General features: G+C 37.1%; 1 protein-coding gene across 1 annotated transcript in view; it reads right to left on the reverse strand.

Moving 5' to 3' along the window:
- Positions 1-9,414: 9,414 nt before the first annotated feature.
- GJB7 (gap junction protein beta 7) overlaps positions 9,415-20,293 on the reverse strand; it is a 17,616-nt gene continuing 6,737 nt past the window's right edge. The window contains 2 exon segments of the mRNA XM_069065103.1: positions 9,415-13,441; positions 19,640-19,717. Of these exon segments, the coding sequence (XP_068921204.1) occupies positions 12,617-13,414 (798 nt within the window). The 5' untranslated portion in view covers positions 13,415-13,441; positions 19,640-19,717 and the 3' untranslated portion in view covers positions 9,415-12,616.

The following is a 20,293-nucleotide window of genomic DNA, read 5'->3' on the forward strand; positions in this document are numbered from 1 at the left end:
AAAAAAAAAAGAAAATTGATCAGTTACTGTGTTTTAAAAAAATGACTATGATATAATCTACTTAATGCAAAACCTACACTGACATTAAAATGGCTGACAGTATAACAACTGAAAAATATCTCCTGGTGTAATATCTGACAGAATGGACAAAATGAATAAATCCACTTGTAAGAAACTCTTAAAAACAAATTTATGGCCTGCTCATGATGACAAGAAAAAATTATCAAAAAGATATAGTTTTATTAAATACAAATTGCCCAGAGATAAGGACTACACCTATGTTTTCTTTGATATGGGAAACTTCAGGTGACAAGAGTTCTCTATAGGGCAAGTTCTGCAACTTACAGTATTAAAGAATTGCCTACTGAAAGATACAGTCACACAGCCCGTACTTGTACTCTGGTGTTCCTAATTCCACTGCCAGCTCTCTACTATGCCATGCTGGCTTCTCCATTCTATAATAATTGACATTTACATAGTGCTTTAAAGTTTGCAAAACACTTTACAAATGTTTTAATCATCGTAATAACCTTGTAAGAACAGGTACTATTATTTCTATTTTACAGGTGAGGAAACAGGTAAAGAGGTTGTAACTTTCTCTTGGTTACACAATGAATAAGTATCAAGGTCATCCTGATTCAATTTAGCACTATCCACTGTGTCGTTCTGCTTCTCCAATATGTGCTGGCTACTGGAGGCTACAATAACCAAAAAAAAATGACAATCCATTCCTTCAAGGATCATCTGTTCTATTAGTGAAATATAACATATAAACAGACAAATTTAACACAAGTGTAGTGTATGATGATGACAAAGGGGTTGAACAAACAAAATACTCTAGAAAAATTTGAGGCAGCAGAGAATACTTTCACTTTTTGAATATGTCCCTGACTCTAAATGTGACATCCAATTCAAGTCAATTCAATTCAGTAAACATTTAGAGTGGCCTCTATGTGCCAGGCTCTAGGAGTAAAAAGACAGGTCTTTGCCCTCAAGGATATACATTCTATTGGAAAGAAATAACCACCCCAATTCCTTTGAACACCAATAACTGGGAAGATCAGGTAAGAACTGCTTGAGTTGTGCCTTGAAGGAAATTAAAGTTTCTTCAAGGAAGAGAGGAGTGAGTAGACCAGGTTGAGTAGGGAATAATGTGGTATATCTCTGGAAGGATGGGTTGGAGCTAGACAGATTGATTTAGAGTTTATTTTAGAGGCAATATGAAACCAAAGTTTCTTGAGCAGGAAGGTGAATGTGTGCTTTAGAAAGCAGATACGTGCTATTTAGGAAGATCATTTTGGCATTACGAGGAAGCTGAATTGGGGAAGAGAGGAAGGCCCTTTAGGCTGTAGCAGTAGTCCAGGCAAGAGGTGATGAGGACCTGAAGTAGGATGGACATTGAGTAATCTCTTAGTTGAATCCATGTTGCCTCATAGTGATTTTTTTTTGAGAGTTTTAGGAGTTGTCTATGTAATCATTCTCAGATTTCTAGAACCTTTCTTTAGGAAAACTAGAACAGCATTTGCACATCTCCAATCTTTTTATATCTTTCCCATTTGCCATATTTTCTTAAAGATTATCAACAAGCAGCTTCCTTCAGAACCCTTAGATGTACCATATGGTCTCAAGTATAGAACACATTTCTACCCACACCCCCTTCCCCATCTGCATGCAGACTAGAATTGGTAAAGAGATGCTTTATATATCAGCGTAATAATAACAATAATAGCTAGAATTTATATTGTATCTTAAGATTAGCAAAGCATTTTATATATCCTATCTATTTTTTTCCTTTTAAAAAGATACTTTAGAAATACACTAAACCAATAAAATACATTATTGCCTAGAGAAATGAAATTACTTAATGAGCCTTTAGATCACTTAAAGTACAATATTCTCTTTCATTCCCAATTGCCCTCCAAAAGGCAAAAAAAAAAAATATTCTTTCATTATCTCCTTACCTCTCAGGTTTCAATTCTCTTATAACTGTTTATTCCACTATTTATTCTTCCTTGATATGAAAATAAAATAGTAACAGTAGAGTATTTCCATTTCCCCTCCCCACTTTGTTTTTAACTTTCAACATTGAGGAAAGTGCAGTAAACATAGTACATGCTCATTAAACATTTATTGACTTCAACTTGTTGAATTATATCATCTGCCTCTAGCAAGAAGTCTAACTTGTCTTGTTTTTCTTGCTCTGGTTAAGACCAGAGTACAGTAAGCTGTTTCCAGTCAGTCCTATTTGTCCTTGATCCCCTTTTTTTTCTACTCTTGTAAATATCCTTACAAAATCTGAATTCAATGAATTCTTTACCAACTACATTGGTTTCTTGAGATCCCACCTCCTTTTTCTCCTCACCAATATTGTGTGGAATCTTTCTCTTGTAAAATTATTTTTAGAATTTACAATCAGGACTATGAAATCATATCTATCTTTTCTCTGAACTTTTAGAAATTTGTTTTCCTAAAGTCTCATACAGGTGTCTCACTATGCCCCCACTTTCTCTTCCTTAGTTATTATAAATCATGCCCCAGAATCTGCTCTGGGTTCACCTGGTCTGAGTTCAATCTGAATACTTCCAAAAGACCCATGTTGTCCTCTCAACTTGAAGAGCAGCTGTGGATACCATCTTTAACAGGGAGAAAGAAGGTAGAGAATTAAACAGTCCTCTAGGTGAGTCCCACCTTCCCCAAGGAGACATTACATGGTCTTCCCAACTTCAAGTACTATCCTTAGTAGGTCCTCTACAAAAGGAAGAAAACTCTGTTTCCAGACTCCAACATTACCTCATCTCTGGACTCATATGGATAATGTTTGATCTAGGGGTTTCTCTGTATAATCTCTTTGACTCATGTCCACACTTACGGTTCCTCTTAGGGACATTAGCGTTTGGTTTCTATTGCTGTAAGGGCCCTCAGCTCCTTTTCAAGCACCCAGTCTAACAAAAACATTGACGGTTTTATTAATACTGAAGGACACAAACAAATGAAACCTAAGCTCATGAACAATCAGAATTATTCTCCTTTCCTCTCAGGTGGGAAAATTCTCTTCCTCTAGGACCTAGAGAATACTCCAGATTTATGGTATTAACCTGGAGTTGAATTTCCATTGCAAATTTTATTTTTGGTTTCTTTTTTCCTGAGATTTATGAAGTAGTGCAGCTCCTCTCTTCTCTAGTAGGCACTATCTTCCCTTGTGATTTACATAGTCGGTGAGATTCATAGTACCAGAGAAAGGGATAAATTCAAATCTCCCATAGTGTGTTGTTATTTTCAGTTGTGTCCAACTCTTCATAACCCCATAGACTGTAGAACAATAATACTGTCCATGGGGTTTTCTTGGCAAAGATACTAGAGTAGCTTGACATTTCCTTCTCCAGTGTATTAAAGCAAACAAAGGTTAAGCAACTTAGCCACACAGCTAGTAAGTGTCTGAAGTTGGATTTGAATCCAGGTCTTCCTGACTACAAGCCTCCTGCTCTGCCTAGCACTCCCTCCCCTGAGGCACCCAGCTGCTTCTCTCATGTTAGGACTCCCTGCTATGCTGATCTTTTTGAGATGTTTGTTAATAGCTCCTGCTCTCCTTCCTTTCCGTTTAACCCTCTTTAGCTCTCTTATATGTGTCATCTCTACTTGACTGTGGTGTATATATGTGTGTGTGATTTACTATTAGAATTTGTTAATAATGAAAATTAATCATTTGATTGAGCTGATTCTATTTTTGATGAAGTTATTTGCATAATTGTCTATGAGCTAAAATTTCTCAAACTGACAAATGTATAGTTCCATTCTGAATGCTTAATTCATATGTACTCCTATTTTCAAGAAAGGTGTTTAAGTTGTTGGGTACAATCTATGAGATTCACTACTAGCAAAGCTAAAAGACCACAAGTTTAAAAAAACTCTTGGAATATATATATATAGAAGTCCATGCCTTTTTTTGTTTGGGGGAAAACAGGGCAATTGGGGTTAAGTGACTTGCCCGAGGTCATATAGCTAGTAAGTGTTAGGTGGCTGAGGCCAGATTTGAACTCAGGTTGTCCTGACTCCAGGGCTGGTGTTCTATTTACTGTGCCACCTAGCTGCCCCACCTTAAAAGAAATCTTGATGAGGGGAGAGGAAGTGCTTTTATTTTTTCTGTTGGTCCAGAAGAAGATATTTTTAGCTATCTGCTTCTAGATAATGAAGAACTAAACTGCTGTCCACTTTAAACATCAACATATATATTTATACACACACACACACACACACATAACATTTCTGGCAACCAATTATTTTGCTTACACAATGCCAGACATACACTTTCACTGATTTTTCCAATGATAAATTGAATTTTTTGTGGATTTAACCATCAATGTAGAAATCACTTGAAACATTATGTTTATACAGGAGTATATACTGAGTTGATTTTGTCCTTTGTCTCCTTTTTCTTGCATAATGCAACTTTTAATCTTTAAACAAAATTAATTTAATTGGGAGCAATCTGTTCTAGCCAAGAAGCTTAGTTTATTTGGAGCTGCCTTTAATTTTCCATGAAAAGGCACGTCTCAAGTTACTGTACTTTCTCTGCTTAGAAAATCAAACAAATGCCAATTTAATGAAAGCAACCTTGATAATTCAGGGATTTTGTGTTTCTTTTGGTCAGAGGGGACTGATAGTTATAAGTTTAGTTAATGACATATTTAAGGGTGTGGAATTGCATTGTTGATATAGCCAACATTCTGGTTGTTTTAACTTTTCCCCAACCACTTTCCTAATGTATGAAACTTAATGATGACCTTTCTTTAGACAGTTAAAGTCTCTACAATAACTTCATCATCCTTCTAACATTGTCCAAGTCAACAATAGTTGGGATCTTATTATGTACCCCTATTTCCCATCTCCCTTGTGACAGTTTAATAACTTAATAAAATCCAGAAAGAAAAAGGCTGTTAGGAAAAGTGGCATTTAATTTTTTTTCTGCATTTGGAGTTTTTCCTTTTCTATTCCTAGTGACACTATCATGTTTTCTTCCCCATTGCAAAAAGTTCTGTCTGCATGGCTAGAGAAGAAACCATTGCTTCCTTTTTAAAGAGGTTGAGGTTTGTTGACCTGAACCAAAGTAAGGATGATGCGGTATTGTCACTCAAAAGCTATTTTCTAAGAGGGTACATGTTCATAGTATGATATTTTTAAAAATAAATGAAATATTTACATATAAAAAGAATTTGCCTTTGAGAGAGGAACTGTTTCATTTTCATCTTTACGTCCACATGCCTAGCCCAATGTATGGCACATGGGAGGTAAATGTTTGTTGATTAAGTGATTGGTCTATTAGATTGTAGCTAAGTTTGTGAAAGAATTTTCATTAGAATTATAATGCAGCATTATCACCTATTGTTGGTTTCTGCTGATTGATTGCAGAGTTTTGGAACCTCAGGTTCAGAGGTCATCTAATCCAATCAATCCCCTGCCCAATGAACAAAAAATATTTGGTTTCTGATATTGCCATGACTTCGTCAAACTATCAGAATAACGCAGTAATAACAGAGTATAAGGTCCAGGTCTCTTGCATTCCATGGTCAGACTTTAGTCTCTTGCTGCTTGGGGCTATGTGCAAAATCCTCTGCTCCAAAAAGGTGGCATTGCTTCTAAGGGGGGGAAATGGAATTCTCACCACATAGACCACATGGTTCTCCTGTCCTTGGCTTTCTGGTTAAAAGCATGTGCTCCCCTGTTATTCCAGGACTGAGTCCAGCAATTTTCAATACTACATCACTGTTTACTGCAATCTCTAGTCATTTGGCTACCTGGATTACTATTTTTGTCTCTCCAAGTCTGGCATGTGGTTAAGATCTTAAGGTTCCTATATGTAGGATACTTGAGGCAAGATATAAGCCCCACCTCAATTTGTTCCAACAAATTGTAGGATATGCTCATAAGTCTTATAAGCAGCCAACACTGCAAGATATTTTAGACTCTTTTAGTATTGTCTTAACCTTGGAGTCGCAACCACTTTGAAAGCTTCATGAGGAGGGTCAACTTGGTATCCAAGAGACTTTTTTTCTTTTTTTATAATTTATTTATTTATTTTTCATTTTCAGCATTCACTTCCATAAGATATTGAGTTTTAAATTTTCTCTCCCTCCCTCTCCTCCCCAAGATGGTATGCAATCTGATATAGACTCAACTTGTACATTCATATTAAATATTTTCACATTAGTCATGATATAAAGAAGATTTAGAACTAATGGGAAGAACCATGAGAAAGAAGAAACAAAACAAAACAGCAAAAGAAAATGAAAGCAAATATCATGTTTCCATCTGCATTCAGACTCCAAAGTTCTTTCTCTGGATGTGGATAGCATTTTCCAATGTGAGTCTTTTGGAGTTGTCTTAGATCCTTGCATTGCTGAGAAGAGCTTAGTCTATCAAGGTCAGACATCGAACAATGTGACTGTTACTGTGTGCAATGTTTTCCTGGTCCTGTACATTTTACTAAGCACCAGTTCATATAAGTCTTTCCAGGCTTTTCTGAAGTTCCCCTGTTTATCGTGTCTTACAGCTTAATACTATTCCATTACATTCATATACCACAACTTGTTCAGCTATTCCCCAAATGATGGACATCCCCTCAATTTCCAATTCTTTGGCACCACAAAAATTTGCTATAAATATTTTTGTACATGTGGGTCCTTTTCCCATTTTATGATTTCTTTGGGATTCAGACCTAGAAGTGGTATTGCTGGGTCAAAAGGTATGTACATTTTTATAGCCATTTGGGCATAGTTCCAAATTGTTCTCCAAAATGATTGGATCAGTTTGTAACTCCACCAACAATGCATTAGTGTTGAAATTTTCCCAAATCTCCAACATTTATAATTTTCCTGTTTTATCATGTTAGCCAATCTGATAAGTGTGATGTGGCACATCAGAGTTGTTTTGATTTGCATCTCTCTAATCAATAGTGATTTAGAGCATTTTTTCATATGACTATAGATAGCTTTAATTTCTTCCTCTGAGAACTGCCTGTTCATATCCTTTGACCATTTATCACCTGGGGAATGACTTGTATTCCTATAAATTCAACTCATTTCTCTATGTGTTTTAGAAATGAGGCCTTTATCAAAGACACTGGATGTAAAAATTATTTCCCATCTTTCTGCTTCCCTTCTAATCTTGATTGCATTGACTTGTTTTGTACAAAACCCTTTCAATTTAATGTAATCAAAATCATCTATTTTATATTTTGTAATGTCCACTTTGTCTTGTTTGGTCATAAATTCTTCCCTTCTCCATAGATCTAACAGGTAAACTATTCCTTGCTCTCCTAGTTTGTTTATAGTATCTTTATATATAAATCATGTACCTGGGGCGGCCAGGTGGCTAAATGAGTAAGAGTGCTGGCCCTGGCATTGGGAGACCTGGGATCAGTTCCGACCTCAGATACTTGGCACCCACACAAAATAACTGGCCGTGTAACCTTGAGCAAGTTACTTAACCCCAATTGCTTTATAAATAAATGAATGAATGAATGAATCATGTACCCATTTTGACTTTGTCTTGGTATAGGGCATAAGATGTTGGTCTATGCCTAGTTTCTGCCACACTATTTTCCTGTTTTCCCCATAGTTTTTGATAAATAGTGAGTTCTTATCCCAGAAGCTGGAGTCTTTGTAGATTACTATAGTCATTGACTGTTGGGTCTTGTGTACTTAACCTATTCCACTGATCTATTTTTTAGCCAGTGCCAAGGGGCTTTTTTCCTACCTCCTATCCTGATTCTGTTGGAGTATATTAAAAAAAAAAAAAAGGGGATACCCTGAGAAATGGCCCAGTTGAAAACCAGGGAGATAATCTCATATTTTATACTCCAGTGACCTGACACATACAAAGTGGGTTTGGGCAATTGTTCCCAATGTAAAAGTATATTTACTTCCCTTTTGCTCAATAATCAAAAGAAATTTTTAAGTGTCAAGTTCTACTTGATACTGTGCACAAGTCATAAAAGATATACAGAAATGAGAAACTTTGAACCAAATTACTTACATTAAATAACTGATATCACCATGCTAATAAAAAATGGTTGTATTTTTTGTGAGTTAGTGAGAAAGTTAAACAGATTAATTATGTTTAGAACAGATGAGTCCAAGGAAATTTTGCTACTTTTCTTCCAATTATTAAGGGGAGACTAATGGAGAAAGTGACATTTCAAGAACTGTTTGAATGAAGAAAGAGGAATTGTAATGGGGTTTCAGGTCTAACCCCATCTTATTTATTTCTGAAAGTTTAAGTTTCTTGAGGCTAGTATTGTGTCTTATATGATACAAAGCATCTAGCAGAGTGCTTTGGTGATCGGCATTCAATAAATATTTGTTGACTAATAAAAACACAATAAGGATGAGAAAAGAGTAATTTGTTTTCTAGTCCATCTTTGTCCGTTGAATCCTTCTCACAGGCCAACTGCTATTCAGCTGTGGAAGCAAAACTGAACCACAATCCACTCTACACAGCAATCTCTTAAATATTGTCTAATGTCTTATTCTCAGACCATATTCTTCTTGATGCCTCTTCATCCCTGACATTTGTTAACCAGCCTACTCACCTAGATACTCTGTCCTTCCTCAGCTTCCATGGCTTTTATCTCCTGGTTCTTTTGGTTTTCCTCCTACATGTCCAATTTGTATTTTCCCTGACTCCTTAGCTGAATCATCATCAACTTCATGCTCTCTGTATTACTGTGGTTGTCCCCTCAAGGATATGACCTGGGTCACCTTCCCCTCTCCCTCACTCCCTCTATCCAATCAATTGCCAGGTCTTGTTAATTCTACCCCAACGGCATCTCTTCCCTCTGTTCCCTTGTGCCTACCACAGTAGTTCAGGCCCTCATCATCCCTCACTTAAGACTATTGAAATATCATTCCATCCCTGTTCTCCATTGCTTTGCACAGGCTTGTTCCTACTACCTTTAATGTACTCGTAGAATTACAGGTTTAAAGCTGGAGGGGATATTAAAGGTCAGCTAATCCAACCCTCCTCATATAACAGAAAAGAAAACTAAGGCTTCAAAACACTGCCAGTGAACAAGTAGTAAGCATTTACAATGTGCCAGGCACTATACTAAGAGCTAGGTCCACAAAAAAAGGAAGATGAGGGGAAGGTACCTGCCCTCATGTAGCTCACATTCTAATAGGAGAGAGGACATATAAATAACTAGATACCTATAAGGGGAGTGTGTGTTGGGGGGGTGTCACCTAAATGGGAGATAATCTCAGAGGAATAGCATTAGAGGAGGAGAGAAGGAAGGGCAGAAGCAAAAAGGGCCTGTAGATTGTGGGATTTGAACTTAGTCTTGAAGGAAACCCAGAGCCAGAGGTTAATGACAGTAATGATGATAATAACTAATATTTATATAGCACCTACTATGTGCCAGGCATTGTGCTAAACAGAGCTAAAGGAAAACACTCTTGGCATGAGGATAGCCAGTAAAAAGACATAAATGAACAAATTCTCTGAGGAAAGAACAAGGTAGTGTTGCTACATCATAGATTGTGTAGAGCAGGGTAGTATAAGAATACTGGAAAGGCAGGAAAGAACCAGTTCATGAAAGGCTTTAAAAGGAAAAGAGGATTTTTTAAAAATATCTCTGGAGGTAATAGGGAGCCACTAGAGTTTAGTGAGTATGGGAGTGATGTGTTTAGACATGTCATTTAGAAAAATTACTTTGACAGCTGAGAGGAGAATGAATTAAATGATGGAGAGATGAAGCAGAGAGACTAACCAAAAGGCTATTGTAATAGTTCACATGAAAGGTGATAAAGGCCTGAGCCAGGTAAAGATTGTGTGAATAAGAGATGTGGGAGTAGAAATGACAAAATTTGGCAATAGGTTGAACATGTGGGATAAGTGCAAGTTAATTAAGGATGACACCTCAGATTATAACACCTGATAACACCTCAGCCTGGGTGACTAGAAGGATAATGAATGTCCTCAACAGTATAAAGGAAATTTGAAAGAATGGAGGGTTTAGGAGAGAAAACATGGTGAGTTGTTTGGACATGCTGAAATTGAGATATCTATGAGATATCTAGCTCAAGATGTCCAAGTGGCTGTTAGTGATAAGAAACTGGAGGTCAGGAGAGATGTCAGTCCTGGAAGCATAGATCTAGGAATTATCTACATACAATACAAATTGAATCACTTTGAGTTTATGAAATCACCAGGCAATATAGTATAGAGAAAAGTGAAGACAGAGCTTTGAGAAGACTCCAATCATTAGACCTGGATGAAAATCCAGCAAAGGAGCAAGGTGACACAGCTAGAAAATGTCAGAAGTGAAATTGGAACCTAAATCTTCCAACTCCATATCCAGCACTATAGTCTCTCTACATTATACTCCCACAACCATGCTCCCTCCTCATCTTTTCTCTAAAATTTTTATCTTCCTTCATGTTTTAGCTCTAGTAATCTTGTATGGAGTCTTTCCCAATTCCCCTAATTCTCTCTCCTTCCTCAAATTATTTTCCTTGTTTTATATGTTGTATCCCCCATAAGGGGATGTAATGTAAGCACCTTAAGGGCAGCACCTTTTCAATTTAATTTTTCTATCCCCAGTACCTAGCATACTGCTTATTGAAGGAGTGAATGAATGAAACCCAAAGAACATTTCAGAGATATGTTACAGTATAACAATAAAAGCACACTTCATTGAGGGCAAACACGCCATCGAGGTCAGCTGTTGCACTGATGGTAAATTCTTCAACTTGAAAAGTCCACAAGCCAAGACCAAAGTAGGAGTGTTGGTTCTTGATTTTTCGTTCACAGATGATTGTGCATTCACAGCAGCACCTGAAGCTGAGATGCAACAAAATATGGATCGTTTCTCTGCTGCTTGTGATAATTTTGACCTAACAATTAACAACAAGAAAACACCGGTATTCTATCAGCCACTGCTTTACCAACCATACATGGAACCATTGGTTACAGGAAATGGAGACATTTTTAAAACTGTGGATAAGTTCACTGACCTTGGCAGTGTACTTTCTAGGGATGTGCACACTGATAATGAGGTTAATTCATTCGTTGTCAGAACTAGCTCAGTGTTTGGGAGACTCTGAAGGAAAGTGTGGAAGAAAAGATGCATTAGACTGACTACTAAATGGAGGGTCTATAGAGCCATTGTACTGACCTGGCATGCCTATGAAAACTGGACAGTGTACTAGCACCGTGCCAAGAAACTGAATTGCTAACTTCTGAATTGTCTTAGGAAGATTCAGAAGATCACCTGACAGGATAAGGTACCAGACACTGAGATTCTTTCGCAAACTAAACTGCTAAGCATTCAAACTGCTGCAGAGAGCACAACTGCAAGGGGCTGGTCATGTTATTTGAACATCAAATATACTCTTGCCTAAAAGACTTGTAGAGAACTCACACAAGGCACACGTTCAAATGGTGGTTAAAAGAAGCAGTACAAGGATACTCTCAAGGTCTCTCAAGAACTTTGGAATTGATTGTTTGACATGGTACACACTGGCACAGGCCCACGCAGCATAGCGTGCCCTCATTAGAGAAGGGTGCTTGTGCTCTATGAGCGAAGCAGAATTGAGGGAGCTCAGAAGAAACGCAAGATGCACAAATTTAAAGAATCCGCTCCAATGTTCACATGGACTATTTGTAACCAACCTGTGGTAGTGTATTCTGAGCTGCTACTAGTCTGATCAGCCACAGTCAGATGCATTGTCACTTGACTCTAATGTAAGTGATATCGTTTTAGTTCTCTTTGAGGATGAAGGACAACAACCAACCAACAGTTTAACTAGTTTGTCCATAGTAGGCTACTAAACCTAAACGTGCTATAATTTGCAATGGCCCAGCCATGAGGGATTAAAAAAGACCCTGGAAAGACTTGCAAAGTAGGCAAATTTTGTCCTTGGAGAATTTTCATTACCCATATCCAATGTCCCTTTGCTTCCCCTTGTTGACTTTTCCTTGAGTACTTATTTGTTCTGTTCCTGCTAATGAAATACTATATTTGCCAATAAGGACTTCAGTTATGATTCCTCCCAACCCTTCTGTCTTTACCTTAGGTCCATGATTGCCTAGATTATAGGTGTCCCCACTCACCCTTGCCAAATGGTTTTGTTGAGCAAGGTGAGTGGTTTTCCATGTGGCTGTCTTTGACCTAACTTCCATCAAACACTGTGTAGGAGTAATAAATAAATGTAGACCTGGCAAGCTACTTTGAAAAAGTTGCTAACCCCTAATTTATGGCTTAATGAGAGATTATGATGAATACCTTTTCTCATCTCCCTACCTGCTATGCTACATTGATCATTTACTTCAGCAATTTTTAATCACCTCCTAATGTGCAAGACATTGTAAGAAGCATGATCACTATACTTAAATATTAAAATTTGAATCTAAGGATATATCACATTTGCCTTCAGTTTCTTCAGGTTACTTGGAAAAAATCAAGCATTACTTATGTATAACTAAAAGAGAATGAACAGAACAGCAATATAATTACTATATTTACAACTGAAGATATACTTTACATATCCTTTTTTTTTCATGTCACCAAATAAAGACACCTAATCTGACCTGTTTATGAGCATCCTACAGTTTTGTTTTTTCACTCCTCTTGGAAACCACTTCCTTCAAACTTTTGAGGGATGCTTCTCAAACAGTCAGAACTGTGCTTCTGGATCAGGTTGGGGGCATTAACCTCATTCTGTGTGGCATAGTCAAGGTTATGGCATTTACAAACTGAGGATCTGAAATTTTGAGCATATCGTTGAAGACAGCACTTCACAAAACTCTTGAAAACCAAATAGCCTAGCTCAATGATATTCAACACAATGCACAGACATGATGTGACTAGCAAGAAGTAAAGGAAGATTTTCTTCTCAGTGGGCTTGGAGATGAAGCAGTCCACAGTATTGGGGCAAGGCCTTACATCACATTTCACAAGGCGGGACATTCTAAATCCATCATACATCTTGTAAAACAGAATCAGGAAGCCGATTTCAAATCCAGTTTTGAAAACAAGGCTTATAACATAAGTACACCACAAGCCCCCATCCATGCTACCTGGACTAACATAAAATTTCTTTTTGTGCGTTTTTTCCCAGCCCTCACAGTAGGCCACATGCAAACTAACCAGAAGAGAAGGAATGGAGACCATGATCAGCTGCAAGGCCCAAAGTCTAGCCTGGGAGATGGGGAAAAAGTAGTCAAAACAGGCATTTTCACAACCAGGCTGCCTAATGTTGCATTGAAACTCTTTCTCTTCATCTTTCCAGACATGTTCTGCAGCTACCATGTAGACCAGCAAGCGTAATATAAAGACAACAGTCAGCCAGATTCAACCAATTCCAGTTGAATATTTATTTACTCCACTTAGGAAGTCTCTGAGGAACAGCCAGCTCATGGTTCTTGATCAAGAAAGGCAAGACTTCTGTGAAAGAAAACAAATTCATTAAGATACATTTATTTCTCCTCTTATATTCACTACTTGAATAAAAGCTATGGAAGAAAATCCTACCTTCTGCCATTATCCATCTTTGGATGTGGACAGATAATTTATCTTTTAGAAAACCTTTAAAAAGTAATAGATGATGTCCTTTCTTGCATCTATTAGTGCCCATGTGTAACCTTGCCCATCCACTTAAATGTGGTTGGTTGGTTTATTCCAAAGTGCATTTCACCCTTACCCAACAAGTAAAAAGCCTTTCTAATCACTGCCTCTAAAGAAGGAAGTGCTGTGCACATAGAAATTAGTGATGCTAATTACCTTCTAATTGCAGATTCTTAATCTCAGATTTCTATGTCCCTTAAGATACTGGTCTGAGGGGCAGCCAGGTGGCTCAGTGAGTAAGAGCACCGGCTCCAGTGTTGGGATGACCTGGAGATCAAATCCCGGGCTCAGACACTCAGCACCACACCCAGAAATAACTGGCCGTGTAACCTTGAACAAGTTACTTAACCCCGATTGCTCAAAAAAAAAAAAAAAAAGATACTGGTCTGGCTGCTCAAAAGTCATAAAGAGAAATGTAGTTATTTTTAAATCATTTTGAGTATTTAAAACTAGTAAGTACCTGGAAATTGGCATGGTATGTTACATTTTTTAATGTATTTATATGAATTTTCATGTCTATCAATGAAATAATTTGCACCATAAACTTATTAACACTTTTTAGCAGCTAGAAACTATGAAATAATATTAATACACATATTTTAAGTGGTTTTTTTCTACTTCATATTGATATAATTACCTAGATTCATTCCCACACTTTCACCTGGCATTCCACTGCTATCCTAACTACTATTCCCCTCGTTCTACATCTATGATTAATAGCAGTATATCTGCAAAACATCTAAACAGAACTAGGGGTACAGTTTATGAAAGATGACTAGTTTCTATAGGCATTTAAGCCACACTTTTGTCTTCTCTAACACAGTACTTGGAACAACTGAATTCCATACTTTAATAATAAGTTCAACAATTTTTTATTAAGCACCTACTATGGGCAGTGTACTGATGTAGGCACTATGGATACAGAGATGAAAAAAACAGTATTCCCTCCCCTTCAAATAGTTTACAGTCTTACATGGATATAAAACATAAGCATAAATGTACATGATGTAAGGTAGAATGTGATTGGAACAAAGCAGAAACCAAGACAAACTGCTGTAGAAGAATTTGAGGAGGAAAAGACTAAACAAGAGTTATCAAGGAAGTATTTATATAGTAGCTTTTGCCTTGGTATATAATCTGTGACCCAGCACCAAAATGCTAGATTCACTATAGGGGGCTTCTCACGCAACCCCTCTTTTTCTCTTTTATTCCACTCAGCATATTCCTGGGACTCTTGGCCCATAAAGGGAAAGAACTAAAGATTCCTAAAGAGTCAAGAAGTCTTCTTCTGATTGCCACGTTCTCCAGGGAATTATATATGGTTCTCACAAATTGATACTATCTTTGAGGCCCCCTCAAAGTAAGCTATCCAGAGCTACTAAGAAAAAAAAGTTGACTCCTTTCCCATGTACCTACTCAATCCATACTACTTATGTGACTGGTTACAAGCAAGGTTCAGATTTGTTGTTTTTATATCATGCCTTGCTGTTCCTTGGTTTCAACTTCTATTTACTCCAAAACTCCTCCATCATTCTTCCACCAGTACCCCACTGCTATTGGCTGACATCCATATAACTTTAGTAGCTAGTACTGACCTATTCTACCACTGCCACCTCTCAGACCATTTGTTCTTCTCTCCCTGGCTACATGATGCTCTAATGCATATGGTTTCCAGAGGGGGCCACATGGCTATTCAGATTTCCCTTCAGTTAACTATAATCTGTATGCAGTCATATTTTTGGCTACATTTTAATTTTTGTTCTAACTCCATCTGTCTCTTGCCCTACAACCTTCTGTTTGAGGGACAAATCCAAGTTCATAAACCCAGTTGTATATAGTGGACATGTGTCAGTTATCTTGAAGATGATGTCAATGGACCAAAGAATACCCAAAATAAAGTAAGTCTATACCACACCAGTAAGCTCATCAGTGTCTGAATGAAGAAGGAATAATCTCTACATCTCAAGATGTACTGGAGATGAACCAAGTAAGACAACATGATTTGCCTAGGATCACACAACTAGTTTCTATGAAACCAGATTTGAACTCAGGGCTTCCTGATTCTAGGCTCAGCGTTCTACCGCTGTACTACCTAGCTTCCTAATAATCTAGACAAAATGAGATGGTGGTCATGTGAATACAAAGAAGCAGTCAGATTTAAGAGTTGCTATAGAGTTACAAATGACAAAAATGTAATGATTGCACATATTTTATACCAAAAATGTAAAGTCAGCCAACATGTATTAAACACCTGCTATACCCAAAATGAAGTCCATACCACACCAGTAAGCTCATCAATGTCTGAATGAAGATCTTATCCCTATATAAGACAAAAATGCAGTCCCTTCCCTTGAGCTCACATTTTAATAGGAGAGAAAACATGCAAGAACTACGTACACAAAACATGTGTGTATGTATATATGTATGGATGTGTATGTATAGTCACATATATATATACATAAATATGTTGAATAAATGAGAGATAATTTCAGAGAAAAGGAAATACTTGTTGGGCGAGACTAGGATAAACCTCTTTCAGAAGATGGGATTTGAGCTGTATTGAGAGAAGCCAAGAGGTGGAGGTAGGAAAAATATTCCAGGCATGTGGGACATCCTGTAAAAAGGCATGGAGTTGGTAGATGAAGAATAGAGCATAATGCTCACTTTATGAACCTAAGCCTGGAGACAAGAAGAATGATGGTGCCCACTACAGAAACAGGGAAGTTTAATGGTAGATTAAAAAAAAAGTTTAAATACATGAAAGAGCAGAAATAAGTTCAGAAGACGACAGTTTTGTTACTACTGTGTTAAATTTAATATTTTTAAAAAATTTATATAATGTCATAGTTTCATAAACAGGCCTCTTTCCTGTTCTTTGTATATATAAATATTCATATATGTTAGTGTTTATTAAATTCATAATAGAAAGACCCAAAAATAGGATTTGAAAAGTTGTGATCTTGGAGAGATGTTTCAACAGAGTACTAAACTTGAAAGCCAGATAGTAGGAGGCTGAGGAGGAGTAAGTAGACAGAAAATGAAGTACCAACTACCCTTTTCATAAGTTTAGTAGTAAATAATAGAAAAAATACAATAATTTAAGAGGATGTAAAGGGTCAAGGGAAAGGTTTGATTGTTTATTTTCAGCAAAGGGGAGACCTGAGCATTATTGTAGGTATTATCAAAAGAACCACTAGAGGGGAAAGGTTTATAGATGAGAGAAAATGATCCACAGAGCAAAGTCTTGGAGGGGATGGAGTCAATGGCAGGAGTCAGTTGCATTCTTTTCTGAGACCAGAGCCAAAAAAAAAAAGATGATTGAGCATATAGAGAAATTTTGGCATGTAGAAAATAGGAAATGAAGAGAGGAAGTCATGACAAAGGCCCTCAATCTCATCATGCTACCAGAATATGAGTGGAGTGATTTGTAACCACATTTTAATTTTACAGTAGCCTTTCAACTAATAAGAACATGTAGGATCTTGTTCTAAGATGGACTGACTTTCTGACAACATAGGCTTAAGAAAATTGGGCTAATGTACTAAGAAGGCACCTGTCATTGAAACATCACAAATAACATATAATAACTTTGGTTTTCTTTTATGAGAGATAAATGTAACAAGCTCAGACCCTAAAGCCTAGGGCAGATACAGAGACATTAATGTATACTTGCACAGAGAGTGAAGATAAGTTTATAGAATGTTCCATTCAAAGAGGAGCAAGCACTTCATTGCTCCTGGTGTCACAACACATAAACAAAATGCAATAAATAAAAAGCCTGAAGTCTGTCAGAAAGGCAAAGATCAGTATAAATAATTCAAAAGAGTTTCAAAAAAAAGAAAACAAGTATTATGTTTCCCCATGACATATGGCACTTGGCATGTGTCCATGTTACACAAAAGAAATTCTATACCATGTTACAAAACAGTAGAAAGAATCTTATCAGGCCTTTTAGGGAAGAGAAAAGGGGAATTGTATGTACTGTTTCCCCCCTTGAGGGAAAATAGATAATAGGGAAGCACTATGTATTGAATAGGGCTGAATTGTAGCACTAGAAAACTATTAAAATAGATGCCCAACAGACTTTCTTCCACTCTGTCTCCTCTAACCCATCCACCTCTACCAGATTCTGCCTTGATCTAGTTATACCCATCCGCTGTTCAAAAACCTTCAGTGGATCCCTATTGCTTACTAATGAAAATTTAGTTGCAACATATAGATGATCTTTTAAGGTTTATAAGTACATTCCTTCCAACAACCCTATAAGGTAGTTCATGCAAGCATAATTTTTCCTGTTTTACAGTTGAAGAATCTGAGGCTCAAGAGAGATTAAGAGAATTGTCCATTACCACATAGCTGATAAAAGCTAGAATCTGAAATCAGGTCTCCTTGGTTGACAAACAGCTTCTGTTCACTGTATCAGCACAGCCTGGCATTCAAGGCTCTGCACAATGTTTCATGACTAACTTTCCCCCTTTTTAGTATTCCCTTCCTTATACTCTATTCAAACCAGCCTGCACAAATTGTTGTCCTTCAAACATGCCTTACAACTGTTCTCTTTTACAGTTTTGCTCAAAGTGTCCTCTATTCCTGGATTACATGCTGTCCTTGTTCCTTCTCCCTGTTGAATTCTTACTTATCCTTTAATGTACAGCTAAACACTAATAACACAACTAAAACTGCTTCTATTAATCCTTTCTTGATTACAACAATTGGTAATGGCCTCCTCAGACCTAGTATGATATATTGGGAAATGCTTGATATGTTTATTATTCAGCATTAATACTTTCTAAACTCAACCATCTAATTTTTGTCAGGGGGCTCCATTCTGAAAATCACACAAGTTCACAACCTCAAAGTTATCCTCAGGTTACTCTCTTACTCGTTACCCCCATATCTAAATAGTTGCTAAGTCTTAATAGATTTTACCTTTGCATCATCTCTCACATCTGCTCACTTACCTGTGTTCATATAGAGAGCCATCAGCTTAATTCAATCTTTCAGCTTCCTGTATTTGGCATTTTATCTCCCATTCCCTTGCCTCTGCACAGGTTACCCCCACCCTATGCTTGACATGTTCCTGCTCCCCATCTCCAGCTCTTGGAACTACTATCTCCCCTCAGATTTCCCCTTAACTGCTACAGGAGATCTTTGCTAATTCTCCCCAGTTATTAGTTCTGAAATTATTTTCTAATTTGGCATATTGTTTATTTTTTCCATCTGAGTATATGTTGTTCCCCCAAATAGAACTTAAACTCCTTGAGAAAAAGCCCTTAATAAATGTTTGTGGGATTAAATTATGCTGAATTTCAGTATGTCCTCCAAGAAGTGCACATATACCTGAAACAGAGGGTATCAGACTTTCTATGACAGGAGGACCACCATAAATAGGCTACAATTTGCACCTCTGGATGAGTGAAATCACAGATCCATTGACATATCAAAGTATGAGAATGTGTTAATATTTCCCTAATAAGACAATGAGGGCAAGAACCAAGTCTTACCTAAATGTTATCTCTCTTCTAGTACCTATCACAATACTCATACCATAGTAGGTACTTGATAAATGGTTCTTTGACTTGAATAGAAGGGACTGATGAAATCATGAGTCAGAATTACACCCAAGTCATCAAAAACTAATAGTTGTCTGTCCTCCTTTAAAGATCTTCAGAGATTCTCAATAGCCTCCCTTATTCCATACGCTATTAAAGTAGTAAATCACTTTTCCTGCCCAAACCATCTTCCTTTTTTTCCTAAGCTGAGCCTCTTGTTTCAATTTTAGTGTGTTTTCAACAGTTTTCCTCCTATAAGGACAGAAGAGTTGTTCAGGCATCTCCTCATAATAGCTATTCATATGCCCATAGACAAAGTTGTCACTTAGTTTTCTTATCCTTGGCTACAAGAATCCCAACTTCTTTTATTTTTCTTCATGGGATCTACTTTCTCTTTATTCCTTTGTCTAGCTTTTCTTGTAACTTCTGGAGACTCCTTTGGGTTTTTTAAGGAGCTTCTACTTACCAAGTCCAAGGATTTAGTTTTCCCAGGGAATTTCTCCTTTCATTGAAGAAGCAGCAGCTACTTTCAACAAGATTTTAGCTTTAGTGAGAAATACAAACAGAAGATGAAATTAATCATGTGATTTCTTAAAGCCCAACCCCAAAGGTCCCCACTATTAACAATCATTTTGGAGGTATATCACATTTTTCTAAGTCATCGGCCTACATGAAAAGTTCAGCAAACATCTTTAAATTTAATGAAACATCAGTGACCCAATTACCTATCCATCCTGAAGTCAAGTAGTAAAATGGAATCATAATTACAACTTGCTACACTATTTTTCAGGGGAGGTAGAACTTATCATAAAAACTTGGAAAATGAGCAAAGTCTGGATCTTTCAGGTTGATCAGATACAAATTCTAGAAATATACTCCACTGCCACCAATCCCACCAATCTCTAGGAAACTTATCCAGTATAGATGGATCATCTTTCTTGGTGCGGTTAGCAACTCCTTTTCCTAAAAGCACATACATTTCAAAAATAAAAATGAGAGAGGGGGTGGGGATGTAGATATATATCTACATATGCCTGTTACATTTTTAGTTTTTGGATTTTGGTGTATATAAATGTGTGTGTGTGTGTGTGTGTGTGTGTGTGTGTGTGTGTGTGTGTGT

Source organism: Petaurus breviceps, unplaced genomic scaffold (assembly GCF_028583685.1).
Source record: "Petaurus breviceps papuanus isolate PSGF00001 unplaced genomic scaffold, PetGlider_PUasm1.0 90667, whole genome shotgun sequence".
Lineage (NCBI taxonomy): Eukaryota > Metazoa > Chordata > Mammalia > Diprotodontia > Petauridae > Petaurus > Petaurus breviceps.